The sequence below is a fragment of the Triturus cristatus genome, chromosome 9 (assembly GCF_964204655.1).
Source record: "Triturus cristatus chromosome 9, aTriCri1.1, whole genome shotgun sequence".
NCBI lineage: Eukaryota > Metazoa > Chordata > Amphibia > Caudata > Salamandridae > Triturus > Triturus cristatus.
Window position 1 is genome coordinate 271,563,692 of NC_140592.1, and position 19,155 is coordinate 271,582,846.

The 19,155-nt window shown below is 47.9% G+C and overlaps 1 protein-coding gene across 3 annotated transcripts in view; it reads right to left on the reverse strand.

Annotated features, from left to right (window-relative positions):
- LOC146797742 (cyclin-dependent kinase 17-like) overlaps positions 1-19,155 on the reverse strand; it is a 655,932-nt gene that overhangs the window by 614,362 nt on the left and 22,415 nt on the right. For all 3 annotated transcript variants that reach the window (XM_085624901.1, XM_085624900.1, XM_085624903.1), the window contains exon 2: positions 2,921-3,068. In XM_085624901.1, coding sequence (XP_085481027.1) covers positions 2,921-3,047 — 127 coding nt within the window. In that variant the 5' untranslated portion in view covers positions 3,048-3,068. The remainder of the gene's footprint in view (positions 1-2,920; positions 3,069-19,155) is intronic.

Below are 19,155 nucleotides of genomic sequence, written 5' to 3' on the forward strand. Positions count from 1 at the left end.
AAATCGTCGGGTGGCTCTGCCATTTGGATGCTGGGTGTATATTCATGGCTTGACTGATGGTCATTCACGAAACTGCATGCCATTTCTGTAAAACTGCACATGTGGCAGATCTTTTAGTAACAAAATTAGCAAAACAACTAATATACATGATCTTTAATTACTTGATAACAGGAAAGAATCCCTTGCAAACGTGGTTTGCAGAATTAATACTTATGAAATAAAATGTAACTGCTTGGCTGCGTTTGCTTTAGATTTCAGACAAACAGGCAGATTTATATTATGATATGTATAATCCGTCGCAACAAAGTATACATACCGACAAGATAAGGGTCCATCTGCCTAATTTTCGTGCGAACACACAAGTTTAGCTATGGCGGTGACTACTCCGCCACCTCCGTAGCCAAACTGCTCAAATGGCGCGACGGAGTCAGGGTCATTGCAGAAATGGCTATATGTCTGCCCGCATCCAATCACGATGGGAATCAAACTCTTTACACTGCACATGAATCTCTGTAGCAAAAAGACCCAGCTGAGGAAAGGCCAGGCTCCAAACACACAATTAATTATTACGTCACTGTTTGTGCATCTATGGTAATCTGAAGAAAGATGCTAAAAGCACTTGAATAGACTTTCTTTTCTTCTAGATGGGTTATGCTATGTTGCTCAGAAAGCCCTGCTCTAAATCGAAATAGCTAGAAGGCTCCTGCACCAAAATGTTTTTCTAGAATTTAAATTAAAGTGCACAATGGTTGGGAACCCTTGATGACCTGGAGTGAGATAAGCTTTTGTATGTGTAGGGATTCTTGTAGAGGGGTATCCAAAGTGGTTACATTGTTTGAAGCAGCTTTTCGTGGTCCAGCATGCATCTATAATCAATCACAATCAGTTCAGGAAGAGGTACAATAAAATTACGATAACTTGCAGTCATTTGGTTTGAGAAAGTAACATGGCACTGTTTTCGCACAAATTAACAACATTCCTGACAAAATTATATAAACTAGTACCAGAGTGCCCTAGTTTGACAGTCATTCGACTGCCCTCAAAGCTAAGGGGAACTCCAAGTAAAAGACAGTCTGTCTGTGAAATGTCTACTACATGTACCAATACACATTTAACGTTTACTGCACCCTTGAACTTACTTTAGTAATTAAAAATGATGGAACCGTTTTTAAAACTCTTGAAAGAAGTTAACTCTTTGTTGAACATGTGGTACTTTCACAAGCAACTCTTTGCTGGTACAACTCGGCTTGTTTTAAGGTTGACCAATTCAGTTAGATTGAAGCCAGCATGGTCTTAGAAAATAGGGAGTTCATTTAAAATAAATGCTGGAAGTTCTTTCTGGATGGAGAAGTCACTCTTGATATTCAATTGTAAATAATGTTTATTGGGTGTAGTTAAGGATTCAGACTATTACAGGCAAAATAAAATCAAAGGAATACTATGCTATTTGAGAAACTAAGGCGTATATTTAGCAACCATTTTTATTTAAGTCCTCAGGATAATCATACAGAGCCATGACAATGACACAATGAGAAGCTAGAGTCTATATACAAATTACGAATGCCTTGAGTAAATTATGAAACTGTCTTTCACGCTATATTAGTCTACTGAAAAGAGGTTATTCCCCTTAATAAAAATACCAATATGTGGGTTCTAAATAAAAGCCGTCTCTCTTAAATGAACAAAGAAGTCCACAAAAAATATGAAAATCCGGCCACCAGTAAGATCCAGTGCCAAAATAGTTTCCCAAAAATGTAAAAAACATTGCTGAGAGGCTGGCTATGTTATTAGGCAAACACAGAACTATGCGATGAATAGTCAGGTTAGGGATTAGAGAGTAGGCTCGGCACTATCATATTTGGCATTGTTGCTATCCTATAGAAGTGATCTTACAAATCTTATTGAGAAGATATTTAAACAGCCAATCAAACAAGTTATGTAGCTTTAATACATCTGCATTAGTAACATTAACAAACAGCTACAAAGTAAACAAATTACACACTTCACAACACCCTCCCTTGTTCAACATAAATAAAAGGTGAATCATTTTCAGATTCCAAAATTCAAGCTTTAAATCTGCCTACAACATAAACAAAGGAAATACTATTTATTTCATATATGGCATGCAAAGTAACAGAATTTTGAGAAATATTGAACCTTTCTCACAACAGTTCACTCTTAGGGAAATAAACACTTCTACTGCATATAGCTTCTAGTTTTCTTTCAACCCTCAAGGGACTGTCCCAAGACTTGCCTTGAGAAGTTGCCCAGCTGAGCATGTGTTTCAGGCATTGAGGTGTTTGTTACTCTAGGGTTCATTACACCTCTTTTTAGAACATGGTTGACGACATGCTGTTTGGGGAATGGGTGCCTACAATGTCACTTGCTTAAGTGAATCCTTATGCACTCTCCAAACCGTTGAAATCAGAAATGTTTACCACGGTAGCACACCCAATTTTCCGTGGCAACATCCCTTCTTGTGAGATCACAGAGAAGCTCCATTCAGACTAATTTATTTTAAAGTTATTAAAAGGCAACAGCAATACAACTGAGCACATGGGCTTTACAGTGTCCCTCTTCCTTCCATCTCCACTATAGCTTAACATCCAAATGATAAGGCCAATGAAACTTGGGGGAATTCTTACGTTTAAAAAAAAAATAAACTCAGCACAAAATTGCTTTCTGAGGCCTTACGCATCAGTGGGAAGTGTTATCAGCTCAGGTGTTATCATGCAAACCTCCGTGCCAATGAGAGCAATGAATTATGGTTACTGCAACGTTAAGCATGTCCAAATGCTGGACCGTTAAAGTTTAAAGCTTGCACTGAAGCCCGTGCATGAGGAGTTAAGACATAAATTATGAAAGATCTGACATTTGAGAAGCTTAGCAGGCTGTGGAGTAACAGTTGCTGGCCTCTTACCGTTGTCCTTCGCATTGTTGTCGTCGAGGTTGATCTGTTCCGCTAGCTCCGATAACGAGTCATCCACAGGGCGGCTGCTGCGCAAGGACATGGACAGCCGGCGCTTGATGATCTTCATCCTATCCATTCAATGCTACAGATAAATTGCCTGCAGTGAGAAAGAAAGAAGAGCCATGAGAGAGGGCAGACGCAGTGTAGGTCACGCTCTACTGCGGTGAGGTCATAAGCACTACTTAACATGACTTTGACCTTTCTGTACTCCACAGGACACTGGGCTTACAGTGAAAGCACTGGGCAGGGTGGAAAAAAAGCACACACAACATTCATTTTAACAAGAGGGTAAACTACACCGGGAATTCAGGGGCCTAATAAAGACCGCTGCTGTACAACAAGCTGTGGCTCAACCCCAGGTTTTTAGACATCGGAGATGAGGTCTGACTGAATGGGTTGGTGCACCCCACATGGAACTGTACTGTAAGCAGAGGGACTCTTAAGGGCCCTTTAGCACATATTGCAAGGTCAATCAATCAATCAGGGAATTGCGAAGCAAGCTACTCGCCCGTGATGGTCTCAAGGCGGTGGGGGGGGGGGTATGTAGCTCTGAGTAAGTCGAAGAACTAGGTCTTAAGGCGTGTAGAGAGGTCTTCCTTTAAGTAGCATTTACCCACTTTTAAGCTAGGCAACACTGAACTACTTTTGCTTCTTAAAGCATCACTTGAACAGTGTAACTTTCCTAATCTATTTCAATTCCAATGTGATCCCTCTTGTAAAATTGCCCATTATAGCCTCTTTATAGACTTCCTTATTTCTTCACTTTGTCGTTTCATTCTGCTGCCAGTAAGTCATTCGCAAAATTATTTTTGAGAATTAATTTTGCCAAATACCTTACGATATCCTCCTGAAATTGAGGATCTTCAATTCTATCCAACTCAAAATAAGCACTAATTTTCGTTTTAAATATACTTCAGCTGTCCACGCAGCCATGCTTTACAAGGCGGAAAATAGGTAGGTATCATTTTACGGCAACAATGGTGGCTCCCAAATGTCAGGGATCCCGACACTACAAGGGCAACTACAAACCAAACAGTGAAGCATTTTCCGCTATAGCGAGTATGAGATTTAGCCTGAACTTACAAACATGCTGGGCCCAGTTAGTGTTCGAGATACAAATAGAAAAGAGCTGAGCTTGTTAAAGTTCCCAGAGATCAAGCCCACAAACAAATTAAAAACTGTGACTTAAAATCAGATTTACACTCTTCAGAATCATTCTTCAGACTGTGTGTAAGGACTGATTGAGATTATAAATCAAGGTCAACGTCTTGCCATTCCCCCATAACATCCAACGAAGCCAGTGGCACTGTAGATCCATGATGAGAGAGCATTAAAGAGTGGTTCACACAAACTGAAGATATCATAGCTGAAATGAAGACATGGCTCAAAAATACGCCAACAGGTTTAGATTGTGGCTCTGCATGCACTCAGATGTGCACACAAAGGCACAGATCATACACACACTGAGTAGCACACATACAGACAACCATTTTCCAACAGTCCAACAAACATACAGGCAATCTATGGACATAATCATGCCACTGGGGAACGGACCGATTCTCCACCACTCTACGAGGCCGACTAGATGGATTCAGTAAATTATCGCCTTTGTTGATACAAAAGCCAAGGTTTACGCAAAGTTACTATTGGAGGACCTGGAGGTATGGGTTGAAGAGTTTCATCTAGTACCTTTCTTTGAAATCAGGTTCAGGCCTCAAAGCAATAACATATTGGTAGTTACTGTTTCAGGCATATCGATCAGGAAGTAAAAAAAAAGAAGAAAAAAAAAAAAAAAGAGTTTACCTGCCTGCTACACTCACTATAACACCGCCTATAATGGAGTGCACTGGGTTCTGCTGATGGAAGCGTTTTGGGCTTGAGGAATTCCGAATTGCCTTCCTGGAGATTGAATCTCTATGCATGGGGACCAGAGTAGAAATGAAAGTCAGGAGAAGCCACCCCTGATATTCCACCTCTATGGAGCTGATCTGGATAAGAATCTCAAAGAGGGCAGATCCTTTCCACTGAGAACTTGATAAACAAATACCGAAGAGTTTCACTATGGTTATAATAAATCCAACAAGCTCGTTGTAAGTAAAGATAGAACAAACAAAATGATATTTGGGAAGAGTCAGGAGGCGGCAAATGACTGAATGGTCAGCAGGCCAGGCACTGGAAACTGTACAGGAGGCAAGGACTAGGCCACAGTGTAGTTAGCAGAGCACAGATGCTAGAGCAGGTACAAGGTGCACCCGTTAGAACAAGGGTTGGGACGAGGTGCAACACGTGTAGGATAAGACGCTTCAGGAGTAGCATGGTGGGGGAGGCACAGCAGGCATAGCATAGAGAAGTATGAAGCAAAAGGCAAATCACAAGGGCCAGGCACAGCATAGGGTGTGGCACAGCAAGGGACAGATAAAGCTGGATACTGACTCGGTTACTTACCGGTAATCTTCATTACTCAGAGTCATAGTCTTCCTCATCACAGTCACCCAGGAACACTACATGTTCCAGGCACACCATTCAATCATATAAAACAATCTCCACCTAACATAGCGGCCTGACAGGAAGTACCTGTCACCTGACCTATAAGGGTGGGGTAAACTCAGAACACATCCTGCAATACCCATAAGCAGAGAAGCAGCCAGAAGTAAAAAGCAAAACTTTTGTTTGTCCCTCCACACCCAAGGGCGGGGGGGGGGGGGGGGGGGCCGGATTCATGACTGAGATGAGGAAGACTGACTCGGAGTAATGAAGATTACTGGTAAGTAACCGAGTGATTACCTTACTCCTCCGTCTTCCTCATCACAGTCACCCAGGAGCGCATATCCAAGCGCCAGATGAACAAAAGAAACAGACAACCAAAGGATGATAAGGAAATGTATTTGCAGACAAGCACAATCAGTGAACAGCAGCAAGGACAGCAGAACTGACATTCTCAGAAAACATTTATAATGGGAGATGAAGGTATGAGGGGAGGACCAAGTCGCAGCCGCACAAAGATCTTTCAAGGAGGTGCCCTTAAAAGAAGCACAGGAGGAAGCCACACCCCGGGTGGAACACCCCTGAATGACCGGCGGAAGAGAAACTTCAGCATGAAGATAGGCCAAGAAAATAGCAGACCGAACCCAACGCAAAAGAGTAGCCATCATAGGGCAATTACCTTGCCGGGCAACACCAAAGGTGACAAACAAAAAAAATCCACCTGGCGAAGGGAGGCGGTCTGCTCAAAGTAAATAGCTCTAGCCCTTGTCAAATCCAGCCAATGAAGCTCGATTTCCTCCTTCGTAGAGGGGTGATGGAAAAAAAAGTCGGAAGGACAATATCCTGGGACAAATGGAAAGGAGAGGACATCTTGAGAAGAAAGGCCAGGTCAGGGCAAAGTACCATCTTGTCAGGAAAAAAACTCAAGGGAGGATGGCAAATTAAGGCGCCAAGCTACTCCAAATGCCTCCCCGAAGTAATAGCCACCAGAAAACACACCTTCAGGTGGTAAGAAACTCCTGAGAGACAGAAGGCAGAGGCTCAAATGGGGAGCGCTGCAAGGCATGAAGGACCAGAGGAAGGTCCCAGGGGGGGAGGGGGGGGGGGAGAACAGGAGAAGCAATGACAGGCCAAAAACAAACAACTGCAAAGAAGGCGAGAAGCCAAGGACTCAAAAAATTGGAGAGGGGCCCCCCTGATAGCCTTAATGGCGGACCACTGGCTGCGGAGAGTAGAAACCGGCAGCCCAAGCAAAAAAAAATCCTGGAGGAAATCAAGCACAGAACCCCCCTCACCAGAGTCAGGGAGAAACCTCAAGCAGAGAAATTCCTCCAGCGACGTTGGTAAACCATAAGGGTACTGACCTTCCTAGAAATCTGTAAAGGCAGTGCCACCTCCGAGGAAAAACCTAAAGATACTAGCCGTTGCCTTTCAACTTCCAAACCCCCAACACCAACTGGCAGAGAGCCTGACGAGACAGGAGAGGAAAGCGGAGCAGAGAAGGGGACAGCGGTAACCTCCAAGGGGGAGCAACAGCCAAACAAAGCAGGAGGGGATAACAAGGCTGGCGAGGCCAAAAGGAGACCACCAACAGCACCACCACCCCCTCTGTCCTGATCTTTGCCAAAACCCTGCTGAGAAGGGGAAAAGGAGAAAAGGCATAGAGAAGGCCCGAGGCCAAGGGAAACTCAGGGCATCCACGCCACCATGCCTCCCTGCAAGGAAGATGGGTGCAAAACTGCAGCAGAAGAGCATCTTGAGGGGAGGCAAAGAGATCCAACCTAGGCCTCCCGAACCAGAAAGACCAGAGGACACAGGGACAGAGAAACTGAGAAAGGAAGAAGGCGGCTCAGCTGATCCGCATGCCCATTCACCCTCCCCGGCAGATAGATCACCGTCAGACCCAGCAGTTTGTCTTCCGCCCACGCCCCAATCTGATCTGCCAAGAGAGCCAAAAGAGGAGAGCGAGTGCCACCAAATGATTCAAATCGGCACGGGCCACCTGATAGTCCGTCCGGACCTGAACCAACTTGTACTTCAGGTGATGGACAAAGTGCAGGAGAGCCTTGAACACCGCTGCCAGTTCCTTCCAATTGGAACCCATCCAGCTCTCCGCAGGAGACCAAGGACCTTGAGAAGATAGAGCCCCGAGCAACCGCCCCCCCCCCGCAACTTCAAGGGCTGGAATCGGCCGTCAAGGAACAGGGGCACCATCTTCACCAGGTTGTCCAGCAGCAGCCACCAACGCAGCGGGAGAGAAATGGCGGGAGTCACCGGAACCAAGGCATCGTAATCCTGGGACCACGGATTCCAGTGAGGCAGAAGGTGATACACCAGATGGAAGAGGTGACTGCGAGCCCAAGGAACCAGGAAAAGGGAAGCAGCCATGTCCCCCTGAACCCGCAACCAGTCCCTTGCGGAAGCCAACGTGGCAAACAGGAGGGACTCCGGATGAGATATGAGCCGCAGCTGGCGAGCAGGAGGAAGAAACACCATCCCCAACCGGTACTGAAGAGAGTGCAGATGAATTCCTATGTGCCTTACCAGAGATTCAAGATGGTGAGTGTACAGAAGATTCTGCCCCTTACTTCCCCCTGGGGCCTTTGTCTTCCTTGGACCTTTTGGATGCTTACTTCCATATTCCTGTGCATCCTCTCTTCCAGAGGTATATATGGTTCCTTGCCCTGGGACAACACTTCCAGTTTTGGGTCCTCCCCTTTGGTTTGGCCTCCGCCCCTCAGATGTTTAAAAAGGTCCTGGCTCCCCTTGTGGGTCTGTTGCATGCACGGGGGTACTTTTGTTTCCCTAATTTGATGACTGGCTAATGTCTTCCTCGACTTTCCTTAAGGCCCTGGAGGATGAGACGTTGGTGCGTAGTTGTCTGGAGTCCCATGGATTCTTTGTGAATATCAGCAAGTCCCACCTCATCCCGTCTAAGAAACTCCAATTCACGGTCTTGAGATCCAGAACAGGGTGGAACCCCCATCCCCCCTCCGGCGCCTTCTGCACCAGGAACATCAGAGAGTTGCAACATTGTCCCAACTCGTCCCCAGGAACAGGAATAATGGCACCCTTCTGGAGAAGATCCAAGATCCCCTGCTTCAACCCCAGTAGCTTCAGAGGATTCTGAGGAGTCGAGGTGGGGACAAAAAGATCTGGAGGCTAAGAAGAGAAGAAGTCGATAGAATAACCTTCGACCACCAGGCGAAGAACCCAGGAATTGGTGACGTCGCGTGCCCAATTCGGCCGCCCACTCTCAGATAGTCAGGACTTGGGAGTGGAATCGGTAAGGGCAGCACCTGCGGGTTGTTGCCGCAACTTAGCAGAGAAGGGGGTGCCACGACCCCTCCCACAAAAGAGCTGGGAGGGATCCTTCCCAGCCGAGAGGGGGCATTCCCACACGCTCGCCTATAACCACACCCGACCTCTCCGAGCAGGCCACAGAGACGTTAGGAGTTTACGATCCTCCGCCGACTTCTTCAGTAGATCCTCATGTTGAGGTCCAAACAACTTGGCTCCATCAAAAGGCAAGCGTGACAGAGGGACTTCTGGGAGACGTCCGCCTTCCACGACCGCATCCAGATGTTTCAACGAGCAGAAACATTGGAACCAGAAATGGCCGCTGCAGCAGACAGAGAGCCACGTGTAATGTCAGACAAAAACCGAACCTGTAATTCCATAAGAGATAGACGGGAATTAACATCCTCCCCTTGCTGGAGGTCCTCAGATAAGACCTGAAAATCATGCAGGAGTGATTGAACCACATATGAGATGTAAGCACCCGCCCTGATGGAAAACTTAGTGGCGGAGTAAGCCCGATTGGCAGCACTATCCACCTTCTTATCAACTGGATCACTAGAAGAGGCGTCCTCTGAGATTATGGAACCACTGGTGGCCAGACCCACCATCAGACAGTCCACTTTCACTTGAGGGGGGGGAACTCTGTCAGGAAGTTCTGAAGAGGGTACTTGTTTGCAAGGAACCAACGGAACCCACTTTCTCGACAGACCATTCCCTGAATAGAAGCCTCTGGATGGCCTTATTGATGGAAGAGCGTCAGGCTTCTTCCGGCAATACCGAGAGACTAAATCTTCTTCCTCATCCAGAGGAACAATCTGAAAGGCTACATTGTCCTTTAAGGGAGTCATGATCTCCTTTAATTCAGTGCCTTTATCAAAGTGCCCCCGCTGTTCGTCATCTGAACCAGGCACAGGTCCATCCCGAGCCACAAAAGTAAAGTCCACCGCCTTATTAATCATTGCCTGAAGGACATCAAGATCCATCCCCACAGGTTGCTGGGAAAAAGCAGGTTCAGACTCTGAACTAGAAGACTGGTGCTTACACTTCTCAGAGCGTTTCCCCTCCTTGGCTACAAAAAACACAACTGCCGAGAAGGAACAAAATTTTTAAAGGGATATGAGAGACACCATTGCCAAGCAACAAGTGCTGCTCCCATGGCGCGGCACACCGAAGACTGCCATCCTGTGACCATAAACAACCCCAGGAACCGCCCTGCGGGGGAGATAGTAAAAGCAGGGAGACCGCAACATGGATAAGCCGCAGGCTTATGCAGACTTGGGTGCCCGTTTATACTGGAGGGCACAAGAGCTGAGGTGCAAATAAATAAAGACAGCCTCAGCACCGAAACCCACCACCGCTGCTCCCTAGGCGCAAATAGGGCAGAAAATATATATAGTACACCGCTGTTCCCAATCGCTCGGCACGGGAGCGCAGGTGACCGGGAGAGTCCTCCACATACAAACCACCACGCCAGCAGGAGCGGCGGCAGTAATAAACGCATTAGTAACACATGGAGACGCTAGAGCAGTCCTCATAAAAGAAAAGAAAAAAATAACATACTCCCCACCGTAGTGCCACGACAATGGTGAGAAAAAAAAACGGATGTGTTCTGAGGTTACGCCACCCTTATAGGTCAGGTGACAGGTACTTCCTGTTATGCCGCCATGTTCGGTGGGGATGATGTGCAGCAAGCATGGCGATGAAGCCCAGCAGACCCAAAATTAAGGGGAGGTGTAGCAGACGGACAACAGGAGAGACGGACAGTGACAGAGCACAAGAAAGTGAGGCACAGCAAAGGGAGCACAAGGAAGTGAGATGTCACAAGTGACGCAAGGCAGGCAGGGTAGGAACGCAGAGCACTGGCTGCCGACACAAAGCAGGCAGAGAACAGAAGGCCATCACATAACAGCAGAGCATGGGCCATTGCAAAGCCAGAAGAGCTATGGTGCGACTTACAGCAGGTAGTGAAGCTAAGTTTAGGGGTGAAACAGAGGCGGCAGAGATGAGAAAGTGATTCACAACTGGCAGAGTTGGTGGGCAGCCAAGTAAAGCTGCCACAGCAGAGGTTGATGCTCAATGGACACAACTGGGGTGACAGAAAGTAAGCGTAGCAAGACCCAACAAAGACCAACAAGAACACAGGTTATATACTGAAGGGAGAGTAGGGGAGTGCTGCACAGTCGGCAGAATATAGGAGGATACACAGCAACAGAGCAGCAGGCAGCAGACATCGCTGAATGATGCTCAGACTCTGTGGGTTATGGAGACACAGTTTCAAGAAGGCAAAATGATGCACAATATGGCAAATTGTCTTGTACAATTAGGGGGCAGGATCGATGTATAGGTCATGTATAAAACATTGACAGTTTTTTTTTTCTCAGCAACATCATGCAGGTGCTTATACTTTTAATGGTAAAAACAAAACTACAAGAACCACAATTCACAAAAATGCATATTTATGTATGTAAATATGAGAAGCTACTAAATGCTTATCCTTGAAATTATAGCTGTCAAGTCAAAATATACTTTCTTCTGGCCCCGAAAAACAGAAAACAGCATTTTGTGTTGATAGAAAACTGAACCGACCTCTGGCTGTCCGACCCATGGGGTCTGAACGAGCCATGCCCTCGGCCGCAGGGAGGTTGTTGAACTTGCATGGTCTTTCGGCTGGAATAGGGCTGGCATGGCTGAAAACCCCTTCTGTAGCCACAAAAGGTGCGAAAGGCAGACTGTGGACGAGTGGCCACTGAGAGATCCATGGACTTGGCTGAAGCCCATGAGTCCTTAAAGCGATCCAGCTCCTTGTCTGCCTGGTCTGAGAAGAGATGGGTGCCATCAAAGGGCATGTCCATGAGAGAGGCCTGAACATCCCCCAAATAGACCTAAGTTCTCAACCAGGTGTGGCATCGAACAGCCAACGTAGATGAAATCACTCAGTCCAGTAGGTCGGGTTAGGAATGAATGGCGAACTTTGCTGCATTCCTTCCGTCTGACACTGCTTGGGAGAGGATGGCCCGGGCCTCCTCTGGGACCTGTGGCAGCACTTGCGCAAACGTTTTCCTCAGGGAGTGGGAATACCGGCCCAATAAGCATGCAGTGTTAATCGACCGCAATGCAAGGCTGGTGGAAGAAAATAATGTCCTTACCCCAACTATCCAGCCTCCTGGATTTCCTGTCCGGGGGTGCAGAAGGGAACATGCCACTGGAGGTAGAGGCTTGAATACCCAAGCTCTCTGGGGTAGGATGGATTATGAAGAAACTTTGGTCACCCAGAAAAGGGCAGTGGTGGCGGGCAATTGTCCTATTCACAGTTCCCAGTAGGACATCTATATTGAACGCAAGCGCTAGGCCAGCCAAAGCGTGGGGAGCAGCACTTTTAAAACCCACCTTCAAAAGGTCCCGCAGAGCAGTGCATGCGCCGACTCAGCGAGACCTAAAAATGTCTTGTATTTTATTATATACGCTCCTCTTAGGATTCAAAATATACAGAGAAAAACAGATTTGTGAAAAACATACATCAGCAAATGTACATCAAATGATCAAAAAAGAATTTCAAATGGTTTTAAAATAACGCAATCAAAAGGATTGTGACTATTATTGGAGACATAAAAGGGGGGCGCTGGAGGGCACACGGCAAGATGGCCACTCTGTAGAGCAGCTCCGCCGGCCAAGCCAACAATCCTGTCATTATCCTTAACATCTGCCCTCGCTTATAGCCAAATCAGCGAAATATACATTTGGGAAGGTGTGTAGAACAACATAGCGGAGAGCGGCGGCGACGAAATTACAGCGGATCGGCGGCTACAGAAGTCTCGGGCCTGTGACGGCAACGTGGTGAGCTGCGTTCGGCCTTTGCGGTAAGGACTGGTGTGGGCCGCGAGGGGTGCCAGCATTGCGCTGCGTTCGATGTGGAGGGCGCGGCGCTGCTAGACCCTTGCCCCGGTGGCTGCGCGCGTGAGCTGAGGACTGGTAAGCTCCTGACACTGTGGGGAGCCTGGTTGTGGGAGTAGGCCGCCCTCGGCTCGCCGTCCTCATGGCCTGCCGGTGCGGGAGGGCGGGGAGCTGTATTGCCTTCCGCCGTTCGCGGCTGTGGTCCGGAACCGCTGGGGCTGCCTAGATCCGACTCGGTGGGGTTGACGAGTGGTTTATCGGTCTGTGTGTGGCGGCCCTACCTTTTCGCCAAGTGGTGTGTCGGAAGTGGGTGCATGGGTGACCTCCCACTGATTGCCTGCGACTGTTGCCTGCTGGTGCCCATGAGAGTTTCCCTAGTGTGAACGGCGGTGCCGTTTGCTGACAGGAGTATACAGCGGACTGTGTGCTGGTGTTAATCCATACCTCTCATGTTGCCGGGGTAAACATCAAGAGTTGCGGTGTGATTGGGTAGCCTGCGACACACAAAAGGGTTCCGTAGCTGGGATCTTATCGGGATCTCCCGGGTGGGGGACCTGTGGGGGCTGGAGGGGGTCAGATCCTTTGCTTACCTCCAGGGGACTTATGACATGGCGCTTCCGGAATATTTTAGGTACCTACAGGTCCGACACTCCCTCCAAGCTAACATCCCCCCGGGGACTCGGCCCCCGCGGGCCTCCCCGCTTGAGGACAGGTTGCTAGATGGGCACATGCCGGAGCATGCCATTTCGCTCACATACCAAAAACTGATCAACAACCGCCCTGATCCCCTCGACTCCCTGAAAGAGAAGTGGGTGGCAGATGGACTTGAGATTGACGACGAGGAGTGGGTCACCGCTCTGGCGTCTCCAAGGGAGGTAGCGATATCGGCTTGACTCCGACTGGTGCAGCTTAAAATATTGCACAGAGTATATGTCTCTTGCACCAGGCTACAGGCGATGGGGGGGGGGGGGGGGGGGGGGGGGGAGGGACTGTGCCGGCGGGGGTGTGGGGAGAGTGGCTCCTTCTTCCATATCTTGTGGGAATGCCCAGGGGTGCAGCGGTACTGGAGGCGAATGGTGTCCTGCATGAGTGAGGTATGGGAGACTGACCTTCGCACAGAGGCTAAGAGGTGTCTGCTTAACATTTGGGAACCCACGGACTTGTCCCAACGAGGGAGACTTTGGGTCACGCTTGGGCAAATGGTCGCAAAAAGAAACATAGCCCGTCTGTGGGGTACATCCACGCTGCCGAAACTGGTGGACTGGCAAAAAGATATGGACTGGTGTATGCTGCAGGAGAAGGCGGTATATACGGCACGAGGGTGCCCCAGAAAGTGGGGGGAGGTGTGGTCGCTCTGGAACACCTACAGAGGGGATATAGTTGAGCCTCCGCAGGCTCGCCTGTCTGGCCTGGAGATCGCGGATGTAACCTAGGCTGTTGTCCGACCTCAAGTATATAAGTCTAGTCTTGCTGCTGTCTCTGTATGTTGCTGGTGCTGTGGCGCCCCTGATGTTAGGATGAAACGATCTGTCTTGTGTGACCTTGTTATGTTTTTAAAAAACAATAAAAATATTTTCAAAAAAAAAAAAAAAAAAAAGTTGCGGTGTGTTGCTTTTAAGTGGACCCGGCAAAATGTATACCTCGCCACGGTGAAAGCGTCCCGAGTGGTGCTGCGCCATTGTGGATCTGCGATACTGCTCTCCTTCCCCCATCGATATTGCAGCTGTGATCTGGTGTGGAAGCGAGACCATTATCATTGCCTCATTGGTGATCGCGACTTTGCTGCCTTTGTATGATAGTGGCCGGACCTAGTGGGCTTTCATTGCACTGACAGATTTCTGTGGCAGTGCTGCTCTCTTCATTGTGCAGCTGGGACACTAGTCCGACTACGTGCTGGCCTGTACTTTCCCTGCTGACCCGGTTTCTCACCTAGTGTTCTTTTTGTCCGACTGGCACATTTACACTGTGGTGCTGCTGATGGAGATCTGAGGGCACATTGGCAGACACGGTGTGCTGCAGTCTGCGCGGCATCCTCTTCCCCTTATCACCTGGCTGGTCTTCTGGGACATACCGCCTGCCGGAAAGAGTCACGACTCCCTTTTTTTCTGTCCGGACCTGGCTCCGACCAAGTGCGGCTGAGTCGCCAACATGGGTAGAACTGAACGCGGTCAGCCGCGACTCACTTTCGAGCCACGAAAGACCAGTCAGGCTCCTCAGCATGCAGCCTCTGATTCTGAGGCGGACGCTCCTGCTACTCAACTCACTAATATTGACAAAACTCTCCTCGCGGTCCAGGCAAGTCTTAAGACCATAGATGGTTAGATTGATCATCGGAATTTACGCATGGACCATATGTCCGCGAAGTTAGACAAACATGCGCAACGTCTGGGTGAAGAGGAGACCCGCATATCAGACGCGGAGGATGGTCTACAACAAGTTAAAGACAATGCAGCCTCTATGGAGAAGGTGCTGGCAGTTATACAGGGCCCGCAATGAAGATTTATAGGCAAGATCGCGCCGAAACAATGTGCGCATTACGGGCCTACCAAAATCCACAAATACAGGAAGACTGGAAACATACGTGGAGAATCTTCTTCGGCAGCTCTTCGGGGCGGAACAACTTTCGCCATTCCTGATAGTAGAACTGGCACATCGCTCCTTGGCTGCTCGCCTACCTCCAGGTGCACCTCCGCGCCCCATCATTGCCTACCTTTTGAATTAGAGAGACCGGGACCCTGTACTCCGGCTGGCACGTGAAAAGGGCTCCATCACACATCAAGGGAATAATCTAGCTTTCTATCCTGATTTCACAATGGCAGTTCAAGAGGCTCGGAGAGAGTATCACCCTGTAAAGAAACTCCTTATTGCAGCGAAATTACCATACGCCATGCTATACCTCGCAAGACTGCGCATAGAGGACAAAGGAAAGTACACGTTTTTCATCTGCCCGAAGGCGGCGATGACTTTTGCTAAAAACATTACACGTCGCAGCTGCTCTGCATCCACTAGTGCGGGACCTAATGCAGAGTAAAGGAGTGAATTAACACATGAAGGATAGGGTCCAATATCTGCACGCGGTGTCTTAATTTTGTTTTCTGTGTTAATGCTCAATTGCATTCTTTTCCGTTAATCACGCTGTCACAATGCCCTTGAATACCAATGTGTTAATAATTGAATTGCACCGTTAAAATGTTCTCACTGATATTTTGATGTAAAGGTTTACCTTGTGCGAAGGGCTTTGTTTTTTCAAGGTACGACAACAATTAGTGAGCGGATGTTATAATGATGATTTGGCCACCTCCTGATTTCACTGGGAGGGTTACTGTGCTCAAGCGCCTCCCTTATGGGTGATCCCCGCAGCTGGTTTCTCCCATGGTATCACACTTGGAAACTATTTTGGGAGGTTCGGGAAGGCTTTGGCAGGTTGGGGTCGCTAAAGTGGGTGGGGGGTTTTGGGGGGGGGGGGGGGGGGTTTTAAGGTAGAGATTGTTCCCGTGACTGATTTTGTTTTTAAATTCTCTTTTACATTGGTAGATATGGTCGTTCCAACGACTATAGCAGTACTCGTTTCCTTGTGAGAATAGCAAGTTCGATGCATTGGACTGTGTGCATCTCAAATATGTTTTGCTGCAATTGTACATAGTAATGTGATGTCCATCTCCTGTCGGACATGGAATGTACGAGGGCTAAACTTACCCAAAAAGATTTGTCAGGTCCTGGCGCACTTGGATCGCCATGGTATTGGTATTGCCCTTATACAGGAGAACCATCTAACACAAATGACAGAAAGATTTGTGGGGAGTCATTGGGCTGGATATCGAATCGCCTCCTCGTATTCTTCCTATAGCCGAGGTGTCCTCACCCTAGTCAAAAAGGGTCTCCCATTCACTGCAATCCAAACTCATACCGACACAGAATGGCGCAATGCTATCCTGCACGGGAAGCTGTTGGGCACGCTTGTTACTATTGTCAATACCTATGTTCCTAACATTGATGACCCTCTACTGTATGAGCGTATTCTAACTGTTCTCAGTGCATTCCCAGACGCTATCATTCTCTGGGGCGGTGACCTAAATACACATTTAGATCCCAACAAAGATAAATCTAGCGGCAGAGAGGGGCACTCTCCTGGGGCAGCACGTGCGATTAAAGATGGAATGGTCGATTTGGGATTACTAGATGTCTGGCGACATAGACACCCCGATACACTGGAGGGCACACATATATCCACCGCGAATGGCAGCTGGTCCCGACTCGATTATTGGTTAATGAGTGAGGAGGCGGTGGGCTGGGTGACTGATGTGGCTGGATTACGACGTACACTTTTGGATCACGGTCCTGTCCGCCTCGTTTTTTCTGTCCTGCGAACTGTCCCTAGGGCCTTTACATGGACCTTAGTTCTGAAGCGCTGTTGGACCCGGTTTACATGGAAACGATCCGAGAAGCTATACTGCAATACTTAGAGCATAATAAGGGGTCAGTGGATAGCGCAGGGGTACTTTGGGAGGGAGTTTAAGCCACTATAAGGGGTACCTGTATCAGCACAACTTCCGGCATATTAAAGGACTTAAGAGGACAACTGACTAAGCTTGAGAGTACGCTAAAAAGGCTGGAGCAGGAATACAAATCTGTGCCCTGTGAGTCGACTCTGGCTTCCCTTAAAGAGGCTACCATTGAACACGCGAATTTAGCTGAGGAAGAGATGAGATATATATCTAAAAGATACAGAGCGCGTGCCTATGGAAAGGGTGGCAGACCGGGTCATCACTTAGCGAATAAGATTAAATACAAAACGGAGAGAGAGACAATCCAGGCCAAGATTATCACAGTATTCCAGATATAGCCAATCAATTCCGGCAATTCTATGAGAAACTATACACCTCCCAAGGTGAGACCGACGTTGCCGATCTTGATGAATACCTCTCACAGATAGCCATCGCATGGCTCTCAGATGGTCAGGGGGCATACCTCAATCAACCGATCAAGGTGGAAGATATCCACATGGTGATAAAAGCATTAGTTAATAAAAAAGCGGCTGGTCCCCGACAGCTTCACATGTGAATTTTACAAAACATATATTGAAGAACTCTCCCCTTATTTATTAGAAATGTACGCTGAAGCGTATGATGTGGGCACTAATCATAACACTACTCAAGAAAGATACACCCCCCCCCCCCCCACTAGTTGCGAATCTTACAGACCTCTGTCACTCATTAATATAGATGTAAAAATATTGGCGAAGATTCTAGCCACTCGTCTCCAGCCGCTCATGCAAAAACTGGTCCTACCTGACTAGTCAGGCTTTATTCCAGAGCGCTCGACCTCCAATAACTTGCGGACGCTGTTTGCCACACTTCACACTCAATCCTGAATTGCCAGCGGCAGCGATCATGCTCGAGGCCGCCAAGGCATTTGATTCTATAGAATGGGGCTATCTTTTTTATGTTTTGCAGAGGATGGGTTTCTCGCCCCTCTTTGTTAACTGGGTGCGACTTTTATATGCTGAACCAACAGCGCGAGTGCGGGTGGAGGGCTACACATCGGACCCGATACAAATAACCAGGGGCCCTAGGCAGGGGTGCCCTCTTTCACCAAAGTTATTTGCTCTGCAATTGGAGCCCCTAGCCTGTCTTATAAGACAATCTCATAAATACGCAGCGCTTAACTTTTTACATCGACCTGTCATTATATCTCTTTACTCAGATGACATGCTGCTTTTCATACATGAGCCCCGCACTTATTTAGCACCAGTTCTTTGTGAATATATCCGCTTCTCTGGCCTAAAAATCAATTGGTCCAAGTCGGTGGTGATGTCCCTGACGGAGAGCACCATTCCGCATGAACTTGACTTTCCCCATGTGTGGATCACACAGTTGGTAAAATATTTGGGGGTGTGGGTTCACTGAAATCCTGAGGTTGGTATTCGCGAGAATTACGGGACAGCCACAGCAAAGCTGGAACAACAAGTGGATAGATGGATAAAACTCCAGCTCTCGCTTGCAGACAGTATTGCATTGGTCAAAATGGTGGTGTTACTCACATTTTTATATCTTTTCAGTAATATACCGCTTCAACTCACGCAACAATTTTTTAAACAAGTGCGCACTTTGCTGCTTCGTGTGATCTGGGGTGGCAGACAGGCACGTGTGGGATGGAGGACTCTCACTCTGAATTACAAACGTGGGGGTTTCAATGTGCCTGATTTCTATCTTTATTATTTATGTGCGCAGGCCCAATATGCACATTTCTGGTTCTTCCCACATGCATTCATTCCTCATGTAGCGGTAGAACACTGGGATGCCCACCCTATCCCACTGAGCTCCTTACTAACTCATAGTCAACGGCCTTCCCCTTGTTACATATTTAACACCATTACCACTACAATTGCTGCTTGGCAGGCACTGGGGCGCGAGGCAGAAAAACTCCCTTTATACTCCTCGCTCCTGCTGTTGGCTTACCACTCGAGCGTCTCTGTGACACATGAGCAGGGAGCAATGCGTACATTTGAG